Source organism: Bacillus rossius (genome assembly GCF_032445375.1).
Source record: "Bacillus rossius redtenbacheri isolate Brsri chromosome 4 unlocalized genomic scaffold, Brsri_v3 Brsri_v3_scf4_2, whole genome shotgun sequence".
NCBI classification, from domain to species: Eukaryota; Metazoa; Arthropoda; class Insecta; order Phasmatodea; family Bacillidae; genus Bacillus; species Bacillus rossius.
Genome location: NW_026962011.1, coordinates 4,193,522 through 4,218,679, shown reverse-complemented (window position 1 = coordinate 4,218,679; position 25,158 = coordinate 4,193,522). Strand labels below are relative to the sequence as shown.

Here is a 25,158-nt window from a genome sequence, read left to right as displayed (position 1 = left end):
TGTCTAGGTGTGTCCCAGGGACTGAATCGTTATTAAGTCTGATAGCACGTGTCGCCTGCTGGCTGCCCCGTGCGGGCCAAAACTAAATAGCCGGTAGGCTAGGTTGGGCGTGAAGCGCCGACGTAAAACCACATAATCTCCCCACAGTACTTACGTATGACGTGGAACACTCATCTTGAGCACTGATTGAATTAAGTTAAGTACCTCATGGTAAATTTAGGCCGACCGCGGAACTGTACGTAAAAGGTTGAAAAGAAATTACACTATGGAATACTACATGTCGGTGAATGCAAAGATTGAAGGTTCCGTGTTGCGCGCAGGCTGCCGGCCTGGGTGAGCTCTCAAAGGACACTGCCTGTGTCGCCGCGCGCGACCCCCCTCCCCCGCCAGCCCTCCCGCGGAAACGTGTGAATTTCGCTGGAAACTGAACCGGCCAGGTTCGGGACAAATCGCACAGTGAAACATGGTTTTGCAAAGACTGAATTATTAATTAATAAAAAATAATGTTTAATAAAATCCTGTGGAAAAACATAATTATAACAATTTGTTGTAGTGCGGCGGAAGGATATGCCACACCCGGCCGGATCCTTGCGCCGGTGTAGCACTCGTTGTATGGCGTTCGCCTCGTCGCACGAACTGCACTTTGCTGCGCGCACGGGCGCGTTCGGTGCACACGCTTTTGCGAGACGTTGATGAGGCATAGCGGTCTATGCGACAGAGGAGCATTGGTGGTCGGCGTCAACGTGTGATGACTTCTGAATAAATAGGATTAAGAAAGGAGACTAAGTTTGTCATGGTTGTTTTACCTGTTCTGAACCCATGCTGTGAATCAGAAAATCTATTATTTACGTTAAACGCTAAGTGTTTAAATATTATTTTGTCAAAAATTTTGGCAAATCCATTTAACAGGGATATAGGCCTATAATTTGAAACAATAGAAGTTTTGCCCTTTTTGTGTACAGGAATAACCTTGGCAATTTTCCATTTATCAGGGTAGATGCTATTTAGAATACTGAAATTATATATATGCTGTAAGAGAGGAGCAAGGATTAAGGAGCAACCTTTGATGATAAAATTTGGTATGTTATCAGGTCCTGTGGACAATGTAGATTTTATGGTTTTTATACTCCATAAGACTAAACTAATCGAGATATTAGACATTGGAATATTGTATGAACAACAAGGAGATATGTTTTGGTTATTTGTGTTATTTGTAGTAACATAGACACTTGAAAAATATTCAGCAAAGGAATTCGCAATTAAATGATTATTATCCGTAATTGAGTTATTAATTTTAATTGAGGGATGCTGACTATAACCCTTTCTCATTATTTTAACATAATTCCAAAAATTTTTAGGGTTTTGCTTAATTTTATTGTTAATATTACAAAGCCAGTTTGTTTTATCCCTACACATAAGTGATTTAGTTTCCTTACGGTAATCTGAGAATAATAAATAGTAAAAAGGATTCAGATTTCGTTTATATAATTTATGATAGTGCGATTTCTTCTTAAGAGATTTTATTAGTTGGTTGGAATACCATAGGGGATATTTTTTAGCCTTTTTAATAGTAGTAGGTACAAATAAATCTATAAGATCATTCATTGTACACGTTAAGTAGTCAACCATGGTACATATTTATATTTTTAGAATTGTATAAAATTGACCAGTCATGGTCCTTAAGAGCAATAAAAAGGCCGAGATAGTCACCAATCTTATAGTTTTTATATGAAGACGATGTATTATCGTTTATTGACATATCAAATTGGAAGTTTATCTCTAATGCAGGATGAAAGCTATCTTCTTTAACTAGTGGTTCCAGAGCTTTGCTAACCAGACATGATTCAATATTAGTGAGACATAGGTCCAAGAGTTGGGCCGAAGGTTGAGTTTGATTAACCTGAATTAAACCTCTTGCTGATACAAAGTTGATTAATGATCTGGCTTTCGACTTAATATTTGAATGAACTATATTTTGGGTATGCAATTGAGGCCAGTCAATGCCTGGAACATTAAAATCACCAATTATTAATAAAGAGACATCAGAATTCACAAACTTATCTTCAAGGGCTTCAAAGTATGAAGTGTAAGCTGAAGGAGTTGTTTGAGGGGGAATATAGATATTCCCAATGATTAAAGGTTTATCATGTGTTTTTATATTTATCCAGACAGCTTCTATTCCTGGATAGTCATATTCATGCGTAGATGTTACATTTTTTAATATATGTTTATTAACAGCAGTCAGGACACCACCACTTCTACTCTTCAAAGTTAATACAGGGTCCCTATCAGATCTGTAAATAAGGTAATTATTGTTGAAATAATGAGAATTCAGACTATTATCGGTGAACCAAGTTTCAGTTAGACATACTAAATCATTATCACTACGCAAGATGTTTTCAAAAAATTCAATTGCTTTGGTTCTCAAGCCTCTTACATTCTGATAAAATAAAATAAACTCCTCATTTTTAAGTTTCACAATTTTCTAGCAGAGCACATATCACACACTTTACTGTAAATCTAATTTGATACAACTTCTTATTTTCTGACACTGAGAAAATCTTGTGATAAGCACATAGTGAACCTCCTTATAACAAAACACTGTTAAAGTCCCATTCAAAACTGTTACTAACACAAAGCATTAGGGATGTGCGGGTACCCAATATTTTCGGGTACGGTTCGAATCCACAATTACCCGAACCTGGAATCGTTGGTACTTACATGGATTCGAACATTATTATGGATTTTCACAAATTTTATAAATTTATTTAATACAGCTCAAAAATACTAGCAGTGAAAAATCAAATTAGGCTACTATTATGTAAGTATTTATAATATGATGTATCAAAGAAAATTAATTTCCCTGTAACTATTTATGCAACGAATAATTTCCTTATTCAACAAGCATCACTGTTGAGCACGTAGGTATATTTCAGTTTGTTTCACATGGCAGATTTTGTCATATAACCATTTATTTTAATATAAAACTTGCAGTACCCTTTTGAAAATGATTTTTTTTGCCAAAACTCGAAATATTTCCTGCAACTGCGATTGATATGCTCGTTGATGAGATTTCCTTCCGGCGCCGCATTTGTTCAAATTCAACGTAACCTCCATACTGGTCTTTGTATTTGAGTCTTGAATTGTAATTTATAATATTTCATGGTGAAACAGTTTTCAGATATCGGTTTAGGAAGAAAAATGAGTTCCGACAGTCATGATGGTGCGTGTGCGCTGCCAGTGACGTCAAAACGAAAACATCATAGTTAGCGTAGCTTTGTTTGGAATTCTTTCGTTAAAACTTAAGATGTTAAGTCAAAGTGTATGTGTGCACGTGAGCTTAAATGCACCTCTGGTAGTACTTCAAACATGAAGAAACATTTAAAGCTGCACAAGAAAGAGTATTCTGAAACTTCTGATAACCAATTGAATTAGATAGACCAAGTAGGGAATATTTGAAACTTGCTTCATGTTTTGAATTTCATCGTTTAGAGGGTTTATTATTAATTAAGTTAATATAATTATAAACATTTCAATTTCAGTGTAAGAAATAATTGCCAGTAGTTACAGTTAGAAAAAAGAGAACACACATTATTTTTTAATTATTCTGTGCTTAATATTCGGAATCGGATTCATATCTCAAATATTGCCGGGGATTCGAATCAGATTTGAACCAAACTGAAAATCAAGGATTCGCACATCCCTAAAAGGCATTGCAGTAAAGTTTTACATATTTCTTTAAAATAGCTATAATGTACAAGAAATAAAATATTTTTCAAGATTTAAATTATTTAAGTAGGCCAAATAAATTGGGAATCTTCATACATACATATAATAAATATGCCACATTTACACAGACTTCTAGATTATGCATTTTTTTTGTAAATCTTTTTAAGCATATTTTCACTGGTATAATTAGGGACTATGGGACATTTATTATATGAATTGAAATATTTTAACAGTTTTCTTTCACAAACCAATTGTTATAACCAGTTATTTACACTTTCATTGGTCAATACCCTTAAGGCTCGGTCTCATAGCAGAAATGCAATGGGAAAAAAAGTTCATTTTGCTGCACTCTTAGCACAGCTTAGAAACATCAGAAAGCATAAAATTAATTATCTACAGCAAGTAGACATTGTTGACATTGGCTGCATAGTAAAAGTTAGCGGCTTAACTATTTTTAATAAGTTTTAAAAAAATATTATATTTGTTCATTTTTTAACTATCAAAAAATGGTTTTATTTTAAAATGCAGCTGTAGAAAATTTTACGACGAGATTGAATACATATACATTTGTGTACATTCGATAGATGGTTTGCTTATAAACAGTATTTTAAATATTTATTTTTAGTTCCGGCGTTTGCCTCAAGAATGCGCGACCCTGAGATCTGTTCCCCCACCACCGGCAATATCCTTCCCCTCCGCGCTCCGAATGAGCGAGAGCTTGGACTTTCTCAAGGGCGGTTTAGGGGGTGGGGTACCACCCGCTGTGGCCACAACTTACCTGCGACCCTCTTTTTATTTTGCTTCCGACAATACATGAAGATGCATGAAGTGGTCGGGCAGGCGGATGTCGTCTTTCCCGCGTTCCAGGTATTTGTTTTATTGTTTTAGCTTTGTCGGCGCGGGAGCGGACCCTGTTTAGCTCGAGACGACAAAGCACCACCGAGTTTCATTCTATACAAAGTACCAGTTTGTCCCATTATCCTGATCAGGATCTTCAGGATTAAAGATTTTTTATACCCGGAGACACGGTAGTGTCTTGCACCATGTACTCGTATGAAATAAAGTTTCCAGAGGGAGCTTAATAAATTATCGTTTAAAATTAAAAACCACACATTAATGATAAATTGATCCAAAAAGTAAAAAAAAAAAAATAGTTTAAAAAAACTAAAAAAACACGCTTTAATAGAAAACCAAACTAAAAAGTAAAAAATAAATATTTTAAAAACAAAAAAAAAAAACAAGCTTTATTAGAAAACCAAACCAAAAAGTAGAAAATAATTTTCAATAAATTTAATTTATGAATAGTGTGATAAACAAAAAAAATTTGTTGTAAAAAACGTGGGGTTTTTTGATGTCAATTATTATATTATTTTATTGACAGTAGAGTCATTATGGAAATATCTTAAAAAGCACCCAACACATTTTTACAATTAAATAATGTTTTTGATAGTCACACTATTATTAATTTAAATTTATTAAAAATTATTTTATACTTTTTATTTAGACTTGTTGATGTTTACATTATTTTATTGTAAATTACTGTCTTAAAACTGATTATACAGAAAACTGAAAACGTTCCCATACATCTATTCAAGAGGACTGGGGGACGTAGTTTTTTTTAGTGAGACTCAGCTTGTATGCTTATGTGCGTATCTCAGGAAGTAAATGGTGTGGGATTATGGTATTTTAAAATAAAATTTAAACATTTATTATCTAGGGATGATCCTTTAGTTTTTATTCTATTTAGTATATAAAAAGAAAACAAAATTGTGAAAATTATCAAAAAGCTCATATTTAAATCTTGCCTGCGTAGTTTCCTTTAAGTATTTTTAATGGCAGAATTTGACGTGTTATGAAAATTACATGACAACGGTACAAAGTTTTCAAGAAATGCAGTGTGTTTATGTGTCGATTTGCTGTTTGGCATTGGTAAAAGTAAACCTCGCACTTACAGATTGTAATGTCTGGAGTAGGAATGCAGCGCAAGGCTAGCCAAACAAGATCTTATAAACACCATAATTACTGAAAATAAGATAAATTTTATCTTTTTTAATTTTTTATTATTATTTCCCAATTTGTTATTGGAAAACTATTTATACTGATACACTTATCCATAGCGCTGAGATATAAAAACAAACCAGCTATAAAACCAGGGCAAAATCCTGTGTTACTAGGTCTATACAAACTAATATCAAAGCAGATGACACGCAGACGACACCTTCTGACTGGCGCGGTGTCTCACCGATAGTGGCCGTGACAAATCACATGTCTGAAATGCGAGGCTACTGAGCCTAGGCCAGACGGAAGGATTTTCCCTCCCGGTCGCCTGTGAGATAACAACTTACAGTAAGGGAGAGGGGGAGGGGTGCAGTCCGTAAATACCGGTTCCTTGCGTAGGAGGGGTGAGGGTGACCAAGGGGCGAAGGAAAACCTACCTCACTCGCTGGTCTAGAGAGGGGGTAAGGCATTGTGTTGTGAATTCTGCTCATCTTTCCACCCCTCAACGGCCTGAGTGCTGCAAGGACAATTTCTCATGACTGAGTCCGAGCCTTAAATATCCATTTTTAGTCCAGGAATGGAGGAAAATATGGTATTGTAAATGTTAATTTTTTTTTTTTTTTCAGTTCATTTTGGAAATAACTTTATCTGATGGGAAAATATTTTCATTTGGAATTGAATTGGTTTAAGTTGAAATTGTGGATCCAACTCGCAATGGGCTAATATTGGTAAACTTTTCTTTACCTATGAGTCAGCACCAATTGTCTCCCATGCTAAAGGGTGGTTTACTGGTGTTGCTTTTGTTTGCTTTGGACAAGGTTCTCCAGTGAAATAGCTGGTGAAACTGCAAAAATGTGACTTTACCCCTCCTTACTGGCATCTAAAAGAGTGAAGTCTTTGCAACCATCTGCTGTGGTAGAGTTAAATATGTCCCAACTTTACAGACACAATAATGCAGTTGTCCGGGTTCTTGTGTTCGAGACCGGGCGTGTATCCTAGCGGGAAATTTGCTCTTATTGAAATTACGTTCCGGGAGGGCACCAGGTTAGCTCAGCGTCTAACCAAATTTGGGTCTCGTGGATGCGTTGCCCTTGCGTGGCCAGCTAGGATCATCGGCGGAGTCCGTGGTTGGAGGGGCCCCTAGTTGGTATCACATCACAGGCCCTGTGCAGCATAATACACTGATTCCTAGCTGGGGTAGGGAGGTTCAATACAATGACAAACATGAGTTCGAGATTTATATGGTCACTGGCACGTCGCGCACGGAGGGTGCGGAGTGGCCGTTTAATTAGATGAATAATTACAGTCGCAAATTTCTTACATTATACTTGCACTTCACACAAAGAATTACCCTACAAAATTACAATTAGTTCAATATGAGTGCTCTGACCATGGGGAGGAAACTGGAATAGGAGATTGTTGCACAGGTTTTTTTTATGATGGACCCTTTTTTTTGTTAGTTCGTCATTCGCCGTGATTCAGGTGACCGCGCTAAAAGCAATATCACACAATCACACTAAAAACTCCAATAAGTCTAGCACAGCTACTTGTACTTGTAACGAAGTTTCTACATCAATTTTTAAAATTATTCAATATTATAATGAAGATAATTTGCTTTGAAAATACTCCACTAAAATAAGTAGGATATATTTGACTCGCATGGTTTGATTTGCTGGCGCCATGTTGTGTTTAGTGATAAACAACTTGCAGCTGGTAAATTAGAAATCATTTTAAAATATTTGGTTTGCAAGAAAACGTGAAAATATAAAAATGTCTGGATGATATGCTTGTGGGCGAAAATGTGCAGTAAGATGCTGTCGTTCAAAACCAGAAGAGCAACGATTTTTTCTAATGAGTTTAGTGAACATTTTAATAAAATAGTGTATGACCAACTCCGTGTTCATCAGATTATTAATAATAATGTGTACAAGACAGCCTCCATTTCTGGCACAACCTATACACCATCTTCTATTTTCATATTTCCTGTAACTAAAATGGAGTTATTGTCAGTAGTTCATAAATAAAAAGGTAAACGTTCATCAGGTTTAGATGCTGTACTTGATTTTATTATTAAGACTTGTATTGATTATATAGTTGACCCCATTGTTATATCTTTATAATGAATCTTTTATGCAAGGTTATTTTCCTACCTTATGGAATTGTTCGAAAGTTATTCCCTTGCATAAAAAAGGTCCTCGTGACGCCTGTCAGAATTATAGGCCAATATCTCTTCTGTCATTCTCAAAAATATTAGAATTATTAATGTTTAATAGATTAATGTCATTTTTTGAGAAAAATAAAATTTTAGTGGACAGTCAACATGGATTCAGGTGTTGTAAATTGATGATAACTGCACTTTATGAATTTATCAGCAATATAACTATGGACCTACACAGAAGGAATCATCCTGTTGGGCTATTTTGTGACCTAAGTAAGGCTTTTGATAGTGTTAACCATAAAATATTAATTAAAACGTTAAGAACATATGGTGTAAGAGGTACAGCGCTTAATTGGTTAACATCTTACTTGTCTCAGCGTTCACAAGTAGTCGTAGTACAACATATAGATCCCTTAACCAACATAAAATATAATGTTCATTCAGATAGGCAAAACATTTATGTTGGTGTTCCTCAGGGTTCTGTACTAGGACCTTTGTTTTTTTTTTTATATACGTTAACGATTTGCCTAAAAATGTTAAGAGTGGGAAAATTGTATTATATGCTGACGACACTAATATATCTATACATGGAGATAACCCTTTAAGTTTAATTGCAAATATTAAAATTTTAACTAGGGACATCTTAGATTGGTTTAAGGCTAATGAATTAATTCTTAATAACACAAAAACAACGTGTCTGCATTTTAAACTTAATAACTTATACAATTTGCAAAACCCAACTGTATCGATTAATGGTGATAATATAACTCAATCAAATTCAACCAAAAAAATAGGTATATATATATATTGACAAGAACCTTAATTGGAAATCTCATATTGCTCATTTAACTAAAAAAATGAGCTCAATATTATTTGCTATGAGAACATTTTCAAAACTGACTAATCTAAATGCTTTAAAAATTATTTACTTTGGTTATGTTGAACCTCACGTTATGGAATAATATTTTGGGGTAATTCCACGGACTCATCTAAAATTTTTCAAATACAGAAAAGATTTGTACGAATAATAATGCATGTAAATTATCATACCTTGACGCCACTCCCGCTGCCTGTCTAAGTTTTTTAAGTGATTATTAATGTTGAAAGTGATCTCAGGGATTTTAACGGGGGTTCGGCCTCGTGGCTGCAGGCAGGAGCGCGTCGCTGTTCGAAACCTACCCGGGCTGTTCAGGCCACCCAGGACGCCTTATAAATAACTGGTAAACGATTTGACACGACACTGCAATTTATTCAGAACTTATTGGTCCAGGCACTGGCTGCGTCTGTTGTCTGACCGCTGCGACACGCGTATCTAACTGCGTAAACGGTACGCGCGACCAGGATAGGTTGCAAAGTGGTGTACACGGACTTATACAGTGGCCGATTATAAATGTGAAAGGTGCGGCGGATAGTCTCAGGTCTCCTGTGCTGCAAGAGCTTCTACAGGCAGTTACGTTAACATGGAACACAGCACATACAAACGGACGTTCCAAAGTTATTTGCAATCTAACCTGTGGCGACATATTAAGGTCCCGAAAAGTATGTAACCCGGTTCGCTGGAAACATACACGTTACAGTCACTTATTAATCAGAAATTACTCGGTTAGATTGCACGTTACAAGTTACACATTTACAGACGATGAAAGTTAAAAGGCGTAAGTTAACGAGTAAGAACTCGACACACGTTGCTAAGAGTCTTTGACGATAACAATTAATTGGCTTTGAAGCCGAAACTGCGTAACTCAATTACGCTGTCCTTAATCTCTGGACATGAAATTACGTAAAAAATGCAAAGCTCCCTGTTGGGATAAAATTAATTAGTTAACGAGTCGCACGAAATATCGTGCGACTGAGTGGGGTCAGCGCAGAGCTGGTAAAAGGATTTCAAGTACTTACACTATTGCTGAGACGTGGATGTAGCGCGAAAGTTGATGGCTCTGCGTTCGCGGAGCGTCCGACCCCTGCGAGCTCCCGGCGGTAACTGAACTGAAGACCGCCCTGCGGCCTCGCGCCTCGACACGACAGCGTGGGAAAACAGCTACGACAAGTTTTAGACTTAAATGACATATTTCACAATATATGGTTTTGGACAATTGTACATAATTTCCCTTGAATTAAATATCTTTTAAATTGTTATTAAATTGGTTGTTTTTGATTTGAACAGAATAATTACATATTTAATTAGGCGCATTTCCACACCCGGCCGGGCGCTGTCATCGCTTTGGTGTTCGTCGCGGCACACTTTTACACACTCGGCGGACATCACGCTTGGGCGTGTTCGATGCACTTAAGAGTAAGTGTTGTTGTGACAAACGGCCTGTGCGAACCAGAGGGAGCACCGGCGGTCGGCGTCAACCTCATGCAGACAACTTTTCAAAAGCTTAGGTGTCTTAACATTACCATCGTTATACATTTATGAATTATATTTGCTCATTCACAATTGAATGAACTGCAGAATTTCAATTTACATAATTATTCGACTAGAACAAAAAATAATTTTCATATATTACAACATCGTAGGTACAAAATGTTTTGCAAATAGTTCGAGACACTCTGCTACATGTTTTTATAATAAACTTCCACCTCATTTTAAATCAGAAAACCAACTTTGTGTATTTAAAATAAACTGAAAGATTTGCTGTTGGAATTCAGTTTTTATTCTATTAATGATTTTATGGAAACAAAACTATGCTAAAAATGTATTATTATTATTATTTTATGATGTACCGTCAGTTGGGGTAACATTGGCCCTTTGAGGGTAACTTTGGCCCAAGACAAAAAAAAATGTTAAACCATGTTACAACTCTTCAAAATATTTATTAGATGTGATGATACATATGTATCATCACATCTAATAAATATTTTGAAGAGTTGTAACATGGTTTAACATTTTTTTTTGTCTTGGGCCAAAGTTACACTTCTGGACGCTAATCACTGCTGTTATAATTCGTTGTTGGAGCAGCTACGTCGATTATCAAATAACTCGATTTGCAGAGCAAACTTTTAAACTATATAATAAAACAGATCCAATAAAAGCGAATAAGACTTAAAAAAAACTAAATCCTGGCTTTGGAGCTGATTTTAGACAAGTAATTTTATTAAATGACTGTCCATATTGTTGAAATTCATTCATCAGAATGTATCATCACATCTAATAAATATTTTGAAGAGTTGTAACATGGTTTAACATTTTTTTTTGTCTTGGGCCAAAGTTACCCTCAAAGGGCCAATGTTACCCCAACTGACGGTACATTATTTGTTTTTTACTATTATTTTTGTTTATGTGTATATGATTGTACTTAAATGTGTATTCATAATGTTTAATATTCTTGACGAGTCCTATACTACATGTACAATATAATTGTATATGTTTGAAGTCGACTTGGACATTTTAAAACAATAAATAAATAAATAAATAAAATAAAAACTTCTTCTTCTCGCCGCTGAAGAGTGTAAATATTTCTTCATATATTGGTTGATTTTTTGCTCATCATGATATTTAATTTATGAAATTCTACTTGTCCAATATATTTGTAAAAAATTGTACTCTGAAATGATCTGGCGGATGTAATAAACTAATTAGTAGAGTAAATTATGTTGTTTGACTCAGGTAAACTAGTAATACATATAAATAGCCTATTCAGGTTACCTTTGCATGAAATATATTCTGCATTTGAAAATAATCTGGCCCAAGTAGGTCATACCCCATAGAAAAGAGAGGGAGAGATAGAAAGGCCACTCTCTGAATAACAGCTAGAACGCTATTTGCAGCGCTGTTGTGGCTGTGCACAGTACTAACCATATAAACATTGGTGGAAGAATGACCTAAGTAGCTATTTATGCTAAAACCACCTATGTCACAAGCTAGCATTACTATTGAAGTTTGCAATCACATCTACAGCATTAAGAGGGTGGAGAGTTTTCAGCTTCTCAACGTTTATTCTCTGTATCCATTCATTGTATACCATTTCTTCGTAAACTGGGAAGCGGTGTCTAACAGCAAATTTATCATTGCAACCAGACACACAGCATTTTTGTACACGTGGCGGCATTGTATTTTACTTAATAAGTAATTTTATACTCAATTTAACAATCTTACCTCAATGAAAAAATGAAACTAAATAATTGAATAAATAAACGCCAGATATTTTCCAGTTTCCACCTACGAAGCAATAAGCAAGTAGCACGCAAATAACCTTAAGTCCGAAACAAAAATACGAAAGAAAAATTGCCGCCATTACAAATGAGCCTTGGCAACGAATCGTAAACAAACATTGAGCAGTGAGCACACTAGCGCTCTTACGGCCGTGCACACAAACAAAACGTTGTTCAAACATCTCTCTAATGAGTGCACATCCCGTGGTCATACCCTGACTTTGGAGCTTTCAGTATACTCTGTGACAGTTATGGCACTACAGCACCACAAAAATGAGTGGGTGAAACCCTAACAACTGAAAAAATTACCTTGGTACATATTTACACTATTATACAGCATGAGTTTGTTGTAACAGTGTTGTTTTTGATTGTTGAAATATAATTTTAACATTAATTTTGTAAATATAGGAAAACAAAACAACTATAATTGCACATTTTATTGGCACCAGTAAACATGGGTTTAGGTTTTGTGTCTTGTGAACAGTGAACCTTTTAATTTGTGATCTTGAATGAAATTTAAATATATTGGTATAACATGTCTGAAGATACATTTTTTATTTACAGCAAATTCAATTTCCCCTTTCCTTTTTTTTTCAGAAAGTATGGCACATAAATGAGATATTCATTAATTCATTCATTGAAATAGGTTTCATATCAAAAATCAGAGTGATCATGGTTAACTGTTTTTGCCAACTTTTGGACAGTTGTTTTGACAGCTTGATCTACTAGGGCTCCCAGAAGCCAGATTTTTGCAAAACAGAGTACACAGAATTATTGATCCGTCTGGCTAAGTGTATGCTCATGACTTAGGCAAAAACTGCTATAGGTATTTAATTATTCTGCTTTAATTTTTCTATATTCTGATTAAAAACCTGAATAGTTCAACAAATATTAACAGTGTTGATTATGTGTCACTATTAGCCTACATTATATCCCAACCTTCAACATGCTTCTTATTCTGAAGAAAAAAGAAAAAAAAGTGGTGACTGGCAATTCAGTGCAACAGCGCAATTTCACTGAGTAGTTTGTAAAGTATAAACATGTTCTTGCTTCTCAATATGTTAATCAGTTAATGTATAGTTTGTATGGCTACACTGCTTCTCCGTCTGAAAGATAGTTTACCTACCTAGCTACTGCTGCCTTGTGAGGACCTGCCAAGCTGGGGTTTGGTCGGGCTTGCAGTGTGCAGAAAGATGTCATGGTCTGTAGGAACACCACATAGTTTGTGGTGAAACTCTCCCTCCCACCTCCTTGCGAAGCCAGCTGTATGCGCTGGCCAACATTTAAGGCCCATTCTATAAGTGAGAATCTATTACAAAATGCAATTTTGGCCTATTTGTGTACCATGTAATTCATCATTTTGAGGTGATATGTTATTAATGTTTAACTGTGTATAAAACTATGAAGGGGAGGGGGGGGGGTTTGAAACTGTAAACCCAGTTGTGATAAAATTGGTTTTAATGGTAACATAGTAGGATTTAGTCAGGCCTACAGGAGAAAAAAACTTTAGTAACGAACATGATAACTAGATTCATTTCATTACAGAACCTTCCTGACCTATGTGTCAAAAGTGTAATTAAATGTATTCACGCATGCGTTAGAGGCCTGTATGTTTTTAAAATATAGGTACGTTTTATACATGCGCATGGTAACTTAAACCAAACAAAATGCTCATGAAAGTGATTCCATTCTGGCAATATATTTATTATGGTTAACATGACATGTCAGGGTTTCATATGGTACAAGCCAGATAATATCAGGCACCTTAACAAGAATATTAGCCTTTCTTTGCAATTGAAAGCTTAAAGAAGGTTAAGTATTTAACGAGTGAGATGCAATAGGTCCGTGTTACGCCTGTTTAGATTTAGTACATAATTATTTGCCGAGAAAATTAAAAGTGTTTTATAAGGCAATATCAAAGTAATTGACCAATCTAGTTTCGAAAATAATAAAAAGTAACATCCTTTGTGAATAAAGTATTGCTTCTCTGCATCTTCTCTGCATCTTTGTTTACAAACAAATAGTTAATTTTCTGTATGGCGGGAAAAACAAGCACGTGACAGCTAAATAAAAGGGCTCCTAATGAGCATGCGCCGCACGCTCGTTAATTCAGGTTTTGCCACGACACACATGGTATCGCTGCGGTCGCTCCATAGCAGTCTGCTTATTGTGACACGCATTTAACATGGGAGTTACCACTCTTTCCGTAGGAGTAATGCTCATTGGCTCTGATGCACTGTCACTAATTAAGCCCTCACGCCAGTCGAGGTTAAGGGGGAGGTTGATTGGAGGCGGGCAATCCTGATAATTATTAAACTGGCGGCGTCTGGATTCACTTGTGGGAATTGCTGCCCGCAGTTAAATTAGATACAAAGTTTACTCTTAGTTGTCGTCGGTGCCTGTGCACTCGACGTTAACGAAAGTTCATTGGTAGCGGGAGTCGGCCCGTGCCGTAAAGTGGACTACCCCGCGTAATTTCTCTTGCGGGGAGTTTAAAAATTAAGCGGCTGGGTTAGGCTCTACACCGTAAAAAGACCGGGGATGCATGGGGAGTTAACATAATGAATAAAATAGGTTGGGTTGCATGACTATAATTACCAGAAGTACTGTTCAGTGTGGCTAAGGATAATGGCTCCCCGTGGAACGCACGTCTGCCCCGGTCCGCGAGTTGCTCGGTACTGGCGTTTGGCCTTGGCGCGAGGGAAGGTCTCGGCGTTCTCTCGCACCAAAGTTGCTTAAGTTACGTTATTCTGAAATTATTTTAATAATGAGAAGCTGAGATCAGCTCTAAATTCACACATTAATTATTAATAACTAATCTGATTGGCAGATACTCTTTAATAATTATGGTTAACAAATTTACATAAATTAAGTTTAAATATTAAGAGTCACACCAGAGACTGTTCGTCACTTGCTGACTGCTCCAGTGACTGGTCACACATAAAAAACAGGGAGGTAATATTTACGTTAACACAACACAACAATTAATTAAGGCTGAAGGCCGCAAAGGAGGCACTCACAAACTTATTAAGGTAAGTTCACACGTGAGTGACTCGGGCACTCCTGCGTCGCACTTTCCTTGGGTGGGGTTTTTTAATTAATAGTGGAGTTACAATTAAATTAGGTCTGATTATTAATGAATTGGGGTCAAGGTGTTTAATTAATTAGACACGGCCCTTGATTCTACCTTGGCATGGAAGGCTCGCCTGACTCGTGTGGGCCATGACTAGGGGTGCGTTCTGGTAGCGGGGTCGGATACTGGCGGATGGAGGTCGGGCTTTGGGGTGACCTTCGGCTGGACGGGTGCCAATTGTAACTGCATGATATTGAAAAAACTAACAAAACTGGCATTACAATGATTATGATGCATATTCCTGTTGCAGTAAGTCATTGGTCTCAGTAGCACAGCAGTAGAGCGTGCACTTACTAACCTCAAGGGACGTGGTAAAATCTCATAAATGGAATTATTATTATTTTACTTTTTTCAAAATCATTATAATATAGTAATATAAAATAATGTTTAATCGGCTCAATAATGTTAAGATTTGTTTGTAGGAAGTATTTACAGTCTGATTTCAGCAGTTTAAGCAAAAACAAATATACAAACACGTACATAGTGGTATAATGTATGTTTTAAAATGTTTTAGGTTAATATTTTAGTCACGCCATAGAAGTATAACTTTTAACCTGTGCAGAAACTTTGTAGTATTAACTATTTAGTAAATTGTAACCAGATGGGCAGTATTTTAGTAAAATCGTTGTAAAAGATCAGGTCCCAAGTCAGGGTTGTATCGAAGCCATTTCTAATAGTTTAAAATTTCCGGTTGTTTCATGCTGTTAATTGCTATTTGTGTTTGATGGTGGCAAGCAACGTTCAAGACTCAGGCACAGAAAGTATGTGTGTGATTTGCATCCAGGAATTTTGGTATTTGAAAAGCAATTATTTTATTTATCACACTTGGTATTATTTTAAAGAATTCTACCTTAAATTTTGTGTCGCAAGTTTTGTATAATAAGTTAATTTGCAACATGAGCGACATCAGAAAACAGGAATTTGCTCATTACTGAGGTTAGATATTTACACATAACTGGTGAGTATTGAAAGACTTGCTCAGAAATTTTTTTTTCTCTGTTTTGTGTTCATCTCATTATACTCATTACACTACTAAAACATATTGTTTACTAATATCCGTATTTTGAGATGACTTCTTAAATAACTTTACTTTTGTATTCTCAGTAGCCATGAACAGGCCAAGTTATGGATTATAGAAGTCAGCCTCTGAGTGACTTTGATACGTACCGTGGTGTATAGAGATCCAAACTCAAACATTTTTGATATAAGATATATAAGTTATTTATCTTTCTCATTTCCTGTCAGCACCAAGCATGTAGCAGGTCTCCGAAACTATTACAGATTTTAAATATAACTTATAATCTATTACCAGTATTCAATTCAATTTAAAATACTTACAATTTGAAATAGAACTATTCTTTTGTTTCGAAATGTAAGTAATGTAACTGTTTTGTTTACATCGTAGTATCCACCTAAATGTTGAGAATAATTTTTTGTGCAGTTTAAATGTGTACATATCTATTTTCAGTTTATTAATGGGTTTATAGAATTAACGATAGTTTATTTATAAAAGTGCACTGCGAACTGCAGAATAACTGAAGTTCAAATGGCGAGACAATCTGCTAACTGAATACTATATGTTTGCAAGTTGAAAAACAGTGAATAGTGAGCATTGCAAATATTAAAAATAAAAAAAACCTAAAAAGCCCAATTCATAATTTATAATTGGATTCCAATATTTATAACCATTTATGTGTAGTACCAATGGCTGTTGTATGTGACATACAAACTATCATTAAAATGTTTTTCAAAACTTTTATTTACCATTCTATTTGAACTGGATATTTTAAGTTCAAAGTATTTTGATGGTTGTATTCAGATTTAATTTGAACTAAATAACTGGTATACAGACAGGCTTATCATATAGAGGTTGGTTAGTTTTCCTTAACGCAAGATAACCCAGATCAAGAAACTCAAACTTAAACTTGCTTTAATTTATAATGCTATCACAACTCATAATCCTCCAGTCATGATTGGTTACTGCTCTTATAATGAACGTAATTTGATTAATATTGACTGTCAATGGCTCAATGAATGTTTTGAAAAATAAAATAAAAAAATTATCTAAATTGTTCCAATGACACCTGTGTGTGTATGTGCATTAATTAATATGCACATACCAATAAAATGCTTTCAGTAACAAAATTAAATGGAAAGCTGTACTTCTGTAGTTTTCAAGACGGTCTACTGTCCAACCCAAAAGAGTTAATATGATAAAATATTTGGCTTACAGAATTTTTCCTGACAGTATTTGAAATTATTTTAATGGTTGTTCACAGATCAAATGGAGCTGAAGCAACGGGAGGAAAAGAACCTCGACAACCACGCCTTCGAAGGAAGCCCCACCTCCGGAGGTGATTCAGATGCAAGATGAACCATCAGCAGGCAGCGGGACAGGTTCTCATTTGCTCTCTTGTCCATGCCGCAACTCCTGACGGACAAAGAGGAGCGTCACCTCTTCTGAAAACTGGGTCTCGTATTTAACAGACTGCTTGGCCTGTGCGGAGCTTTGACTAAGCAAATCAATCGAAACTCTTTTTAATATTAAATTTGAGTTCGCCAAGGAATATGCTATTTATTTAATTTGAAGCTCGGTTCTGATGCAAAGCTTTGCATTTGTTGCAAAGTTTAAAATATTGGAAGCCTATGATTCGCTCATGAAAACATTAAAAAAAAATTTGTGTTGTGTGTTTCTTTCACAAAGTTGGTTACTAAGATTAATCAAAAGAAGACACTCCATTTGCTTCTAGGAATGCACAACATTAATATTATGCATTGTTATTTAATCATTTTTAGTGAATAAAATAAGTGTAATACAGCTGTGCCGAAAACAATATTCACAATTCAATTCAACTTAGTGAATATTTTAAACATTTGATTTGATATTTGCTTCGCATCAAAAAGTTAGTATTCGCACAGGCCTACAGACTGCTATACTGCCTCCGGCTTTTGAAGGCTGCTGGTTTTATTTTTATAAGCTATTTGAAAATGAAAATAGGTGAGACCAATATTGTAAATAATTTTTATACAGTGTTATATATTTTTTTAAGACTCTTACCTGATGACTTGTAATTTTTTATTCTTGAAATAAAGTTCCTGTTTGAAAACTCAAAATCTTGATCACATGTCGTTATTTTATTAAATGAGTGAGTGTTTCCATAGATGTGAAAATTAGGTGTTGCTAAGTTACAAACGTAGTGCGTGTTTTTTTTAATTTTAATTTTTTATTTTTAATTGTTGTGGCGGAAGAGACAGACATCACTGCAAGTTGAATTAGTAATCTCAACCTCCTTCTGCCAATTCACATGCTTTCACTTTTATTTCCACTTATTTTTTTTTTCCAGGCTTTCATCATTAAATATGAAATACCCAAAACTATTGGTAAAAATTACTTACTATTTCACGACATTGATATTCCAATATCACGATTCACTCAAAGTTACAAAAAACTGAATTTTAGAACAAAATTTGTACATAAAAATTAATATAAGAAACTCAACACCTGAGATGTATCATTATATAATTTTTGTAAAACTGAAAATACCCACAAATACATGAAGTCAGTCCAGCCATAATTCTTGCTGAAAAATATTACTGATAAAACTACCTGACTTCTCACTGAAGTTCTATAACTATAGGGTTAATTAATTAGACAATTGTCCTGTAGATAAATTAATTCAAAATTAAGTTCATCTGTAGGATCATCAACTAATATACATCGCTTTGAAAACAACTTTCGGACCAAAGACAGTATGCACCTGTTCCCAAACCATTTTAAAATAATCTTTTCACATTTAGTAACATACCGGAATACTCAAAAAAATAAATACTGTCACAGACACAAGGCAATGCGTATTACCAACATAGCTCTGCATTAAGTATATGTATGTTTCAATTAACATTCATAAAACATTTTTGTCTCATAGCAGTAAGTGAAACAAGATTGCATTAAAACTCCTTTGAATAAAAAAAAAAGGTAAAAGTAATAATAACGGGTGTATTTATTCACATACTGAAATATACATTTTTGAAATTGATAAAAACTACTGGTGTGGGACATTTGTGATCTGGGTCTTGGAAGGGGAACGTAAAACCACATTAAATACAAAGATGCTAACGAACTACTATAATTAAAAACATACAAGTCTGTATTCCAATGCAGTAAAGATAAAAATACTATATATATATATATATAAACAGTTTGCAATCGAGGTCAAAGTGTTAAAACGTATATTGCTCTCAGACATCAATAAATAGATAAATTACTATGTACATAAATGAGACAAAATTTGTCACAGATGCTTTGTGAAACCCTTAAAATATAAAGGGTTTAAAATAACAATAGAAAACATACAACTATGTAAAATCCTAATTTTTCACACTTTCAGTAACTAGAATTGGAAAACCATTGGCAAAAAAAAGTACAGAAAAATCCAATAAAAACACCAAAAATATTATTACATAACACTTATGAAAACAACCTTACGAGAAATATGTTTCCACAAGCTGGTTTTATAGTGGTACACACACTTTAAATGTGGAGTAAATGTTAAATTTAAATTTTTAGCATAGAAACTTCAGTAGTAAATTAATTTAGTCATGTAATACTGTAAATCATGTTTACTAGATGGTGAAGTGAAAAATTAAATTTTAAACTATTTAATTACATAGTTTGTATGTGAAGAAGTAACCCAGAAAATATATTCATACGATATCTGCACTTTCTTTGAACGGGTAGTGTGGATATTTTGGGAGGTGATTCCTTATGGAAATAAAGTAGATAATATATATGCCTCTTACAGCCGCTCAAACTTTAGCGTGTCTTTGTACGCCAAAATGCTGTGTCCTCGGAATTTGCAAAAATACAGGTGTTTTGGCCCGTTAGGTTATACTTTTCAATAAAATGGTATGAAATATCCATTATATTGAAAGGCTCAAATGAAATAACAGATATGTCAACCCCTATTATGTTGTATAATGTGGGATTTTTTAAGTTTATTAATAAGTTGAAGAACTCTGTAGCTTAAAATATAGCCCACGGAATCATTTTTTAGTTTGTGATAGTTTTTGTTACTATGTACTAATATGATTTCATAATCTGATTTTTAAGAGTGAATATCACTTTTGGGAATAGAGATGTGCTGTTAGTGGCTTATATATTCACCACCTCTATTTCCATAACTAATCACCTCTCTAATTATTCGGGTAGAGTTTCTGAATATTCTCTACATAAACATTTGTTTCCTCAATATTTTGGTGCTTCAATAGTTTATTTTAGAAAAAAACTGTTACATTGCCAGCTGTCAAAATATTTCAGTTTTATCTAAACACAGCCTGAAAGTAGTACTTCCTTAAATCCTGTTTCAATTATTTCTTGCTAGTTAATAGAATATGTGTGTATTTGAAATTTAAAGCCTGTAATTTTAACCAATATTTTTTTTTATTGATGTGAAGAATACCTTCAGAAATTTCATTGGCCACCTACTGATTAGTACCATACATAACTGACATCAATTGTTTTTGTTTCCATGTAGGAACAAGCAACTTTTTAGTTCATCTTTCAATGGAAATTTGTTGTAAAAATGCAGTAACCCAAGGTTCTAAGGTCAGTAATTTATCTACTAGGTGTGCAAATGAATTTTATCATAGAAATTTTGAAATGTAATCAACAGTCTTACAGTTATGGCCACAGTGATGGCGGTCATGTAGGAGGGGCAATAGAGGCGATCCCCTCCCCTCCCCCCTTTAAATTCCAAAATTTATAAACTCCCATAAATAAAAATAGCAGGTGGTTCAAAAAAAAATATTTTTAAAGAGTTCAGGATGGAATTAGAATAGTCCAAATGGCTATTAATATTGTAAATTTCTCATTTCCCATTTAACTGGGAGGTATTAACTCCTCCCCCCCCCTCTTCCCGCAAACTCTTGATCGCCCCTCGCAAAATTCGAAGTTGGGTCCACCCGTGCGCCATTGTAATGTTTATGATTTTAAGATCTTTTTAAATTGTGGGGTTTGAAAAGTTGTCTCATCATATAATGTCCCCAGGCCCCTTAGTTTCTCGTAATGTGACCTCTGCAGACTGACAATAAATACCATTGGATGAAGTCTGATGCTGACGATATCCCCAATCAAATGCACTGTAACTAACACTATGTGAGCTTCAAATCTGACTTTTCTTTTTTTCCTCCTATGGTAGTTCTACAGTATTTCCTTCGTACTGCTTTAAATGAAGGTTAAATTTCACGCCAACACCTATTGAATCACTCTATGTATTTGGCTCGCATGCTATCAGTATAGCTTAATTTATAATAAAAAAAAAAAAAAAAAAAGCAGAGGTATACTGTTTGCAAAATTTATGTTCAGAAAAATCTGCAAACAATTATCATAATGTATTCAAAGCAAGGAAAGGTTTTTTTTTAATGGTTTTTGATACCACTACAAAACTGTGATTCTCATTTCTGAAAACTTTTTTTTTACAAATCGCAGAATAAATGTAGGCCTATTAATGTTAGGAGAATAATTTGTTTTTGAAAGTGCAGGCAACTAATTTGACAAATAAATTTGAATATTTAATACTGAAGCCTCAATTAATGGTGGTAGAAATTTTTTTAAACAATGTACAACAATTTCAAAGGTTATTAATGAACAGCAAATTTTGAACACACAGGCAGTGAAAGACTCAACATCAGTAACACAGCATACAAACATTAGCGACGAATATTATTTATAAGTAACCAATGATAGATATCTGGATACAAAGAGAAAGGTTTAATATATTAATTTATTTATAAATGGAATGTAACAGTATGATCATATGAATAATACTGCTGCACCGGCCAGATGTGGATTCGTCGCACAGTGACAATGCTAAGGGGCCAGCCCCGTTATGTTAGCAGCATCACTCCAACTAGGCCAAAATATAAATGTGGAAATGATTCACAGTGTGTGGTAGAGTTCTATAATAATAAGCCAGTTTTTTTTTTGACAATAGGTGGTAAAAGTATTTTCAAAATTTCAATAATACCTACTAATTAAGTGACAACAAATATAAAGTTAGCGAGCATGTGTGGTTAAATAGTGATCAATAACAGATGCATGATAAAACAAATTAAATTAATTTTTCTTATCCACGCACTTTGGTACAACTTTTTTGTTCAGAAATAACAACATTCGTTGAATTTCAAACATTACAAGATTTATTTTTTAATGATTTGAATTAAGTTTAGGTTAAATGAAACTTAATTCCATTATATAACTTGCATTTCGGTGCTATGTGGTGTTCTGACATGCTTTTTGGTGTCATTTCTGTTTTATCGCCATCCACCCGATAATCTTGTCCCTACTAATGCTGGCACGGTGTACTGAAAATGGGATATGCACATTTATGTTGTGCAACAATAACTCTTAATCATAGATTTTGATTGTTACACGAGATGGCATGATACAGCTTCACTACACTTCAAATAAAAAAATAACAAAATATTTGTCATGTAGAATTGTTACTAAATAAATACTGAATTGCATACAAATAATAAATTATTTGATTTGATTTTCAAAATTTTGAATATTCGCACAGGCTTATTTCTTGTTGAGTATAGAACACAAGTACTAATAGCAACAGAGAGAAAAAAGTTTTATATAGAAGGAAATTATTATTAGAAAATATGAAATAGTGTCTTACATGTAGATATCAATAATGACTAAGAACTTATTTTTTAAGCAGAATACAATCTCATGTTTATACCTTACATACAAGTGATTGTAAGCAAACTGTCAAAAACTCATTATTTTACATCTTTTGATTCAATAAAACATAAAATACCTGACTCAAATGGCAACTTTCTCGCTCAACTCCACAATTGGTTCTCGCTCAAATCCACATCTGGTCTTATGCACAACTAACCTCTTACTTATTTGATAATATATCAAAAAATATTTACAAAGTTAGAAGTAACAATACATTTAACAAACACAACATTAACAAGAAATTTTTTTTACAAACAGTTTTAAAAGTAGTATTATAGCTTTGAATACACAAAATAATAATGTAAGAAACAAACTTCTCCAAGTACATTTATTCACCCAAGTATTATTTAGATTTCGTACAGTACAAACATTTTAAAAAACTTTCAAAAGCATTTCTCCGATGACAATTAGCTAAGGCGGAAATTTTATACAGTAGAACCACTAGTTTACATTTTTCATGAGACTGAGAAAAAATAAAGTGTAGAAAAATGAGGGTCACTTGTTAAAAAGGGAAATGCAATATTCCACGTAATTTACTTTAATACCATCTCGTGAAACTATACAAACAATTTTAAAATTTTATCCACATTCTTTTAAAAATTAGTATTTTTTTGAAAACCACATGGGAATGCCAGTACCACTGAAGCTTAATATATAATGTTATTTAGAGTTAATGTATGTCAGTATTGGTACTTCATTACATAATAAAATTGTGACTGATAATGCTACATATATTAAGTCAAATACACCTGTGTACTCTATAGATATGTACTTGAACAGGGCTGCAGTAAGTAACTGTAACAGTAAATTATTAAATATTTGGTCTAAAGGAAATAATTGTTTCAGCATATTTAAAGTAATTGAGCATAGCAAGATGCTAATGTCTAGTTCAACATGCAACATTAAAAATAAAGCATTTTTTTTAATGAATATGAAAAAAAAGTCTACCTTCCAGAAAATACAAAGGTTGGTTATCTTAGCATCAGAAAAAAAAACACCTAAAGAAAATATGAGAAAAGTGCACATAAATTGAAGCTATATGTACTTACTAGTGGAGTAAATAACAGAAATACAATGCATTGTAAACATAGGATGAACATCAGAACACAAGCATATTAGTAAAATCAAGGGAATAAAAGCAAGGGCGTACCCTTGGAAAAATGTTAATGAGATTATGTAAAATTGAGATTCTACTGCACATTTATGCTGTATGTACATAACCTACATATGTAGGTAATAATTTAATCGCCTACAATGAGGACCGTTCTACAGTGACACGTAAATGTAGGCGGATAATGTACACAGAGACGGATCTCATGGAACCGAGTTTCAAACACAACAATATCTAGTGTTCTATCATTACTTTGTAGTTTATTTTTATTACAAATGTAAATCCTGATATTGTTTTGTTCTCAGATCTCAAAAAAAAAAAAATTGTGTCAGTTAAATATTTTGAAATGTGACGTTAAATCTCATTTTTTGTCGTTTGTTATGTTTCCATGCATTGTAGAAACGACAGACGGATAGTGAAATGTAAATATCTTGCGGGTCCGGATCCGTTTCCGTGCCATTGTAAAACAGGTGTAAGTCATTAATGTAGAATCATGTAGCATAGCTTCAATGCACAAAGTGGAGTACATCAAATAAATAAATGTAAAATTTATTGGGAAAAATAAAAAAAATAAAAAAAACATTGTAATTGTTTTAAAAGACTATAGAACCAGCTTCCTGTTAATCTACACTTAATGTTTGTTCAGAGCAGATCAGTACTCCATAAGTTTTTCACTGAAGGCTGCAGTAACTAAAGCAGTAAAGGAAAAGGGAGAAAAGAAAGTGGCAAAAAAAATCACTTCCTGCACCATACAACATACGTAGGTATCTTACAAGCTGCACCCAGGGTCGGATCCAAACATTTGTGTAGGAGTCGACCTTTATTAGGTAGATTTTGAAGAAAGACTACCTACTGCAGTCATTACCATGGCAGGACTTTTGGAAAATCAATACGCACCTAGTTTTTCGTTTCATGATTTCTAGACCCCAAAACCATTGGCATTTAAAGGTTTATGTATTTATGTATCTATCAACATGCATAAGCCATTTTTTATAGGCACAGTAACTGCTGTAATTTTGCACAAATTACTTCCGGACTGATGCATAAATCTGAAAAATCATTTTAACTCCCTCGATATGAAAATTATTGCATTAGTTTGCAGTTATTATACCTAAATGGACCTTGGT

The 25,158-nt window shown here is 34.2% G+C and overlaps 1 protein-coding gene across 2 annotated transcripts in view; it reads left to right on the top strand.

The window, feature by feature from the left end:
- LOC134542482 (putative inorganic phosphate cotransporter) overlaps positions 1-18,287 on the top strand; it is a 155,779-nt gene extending 137,492 nt beyond the window's left edge. For both annotated transcript variants that reach the window (XM_063386805.1, XM_063386804.1), the window contains exon 10: positions 17,453-18,287. In XM_063386805.1, the coding sequence (XP_063242875.1) occupies positions 17,453-17,547 (95 nt within the window). In that variant the 3' untranslated portion in view covers positions 17,548-18,287. The remainder of the gene's footprint in view (positions 1-17,452) is intronic.
- The last annotated feature ends 6,871 nt before the right edge of the window (positions 18,288-25,158 follow it).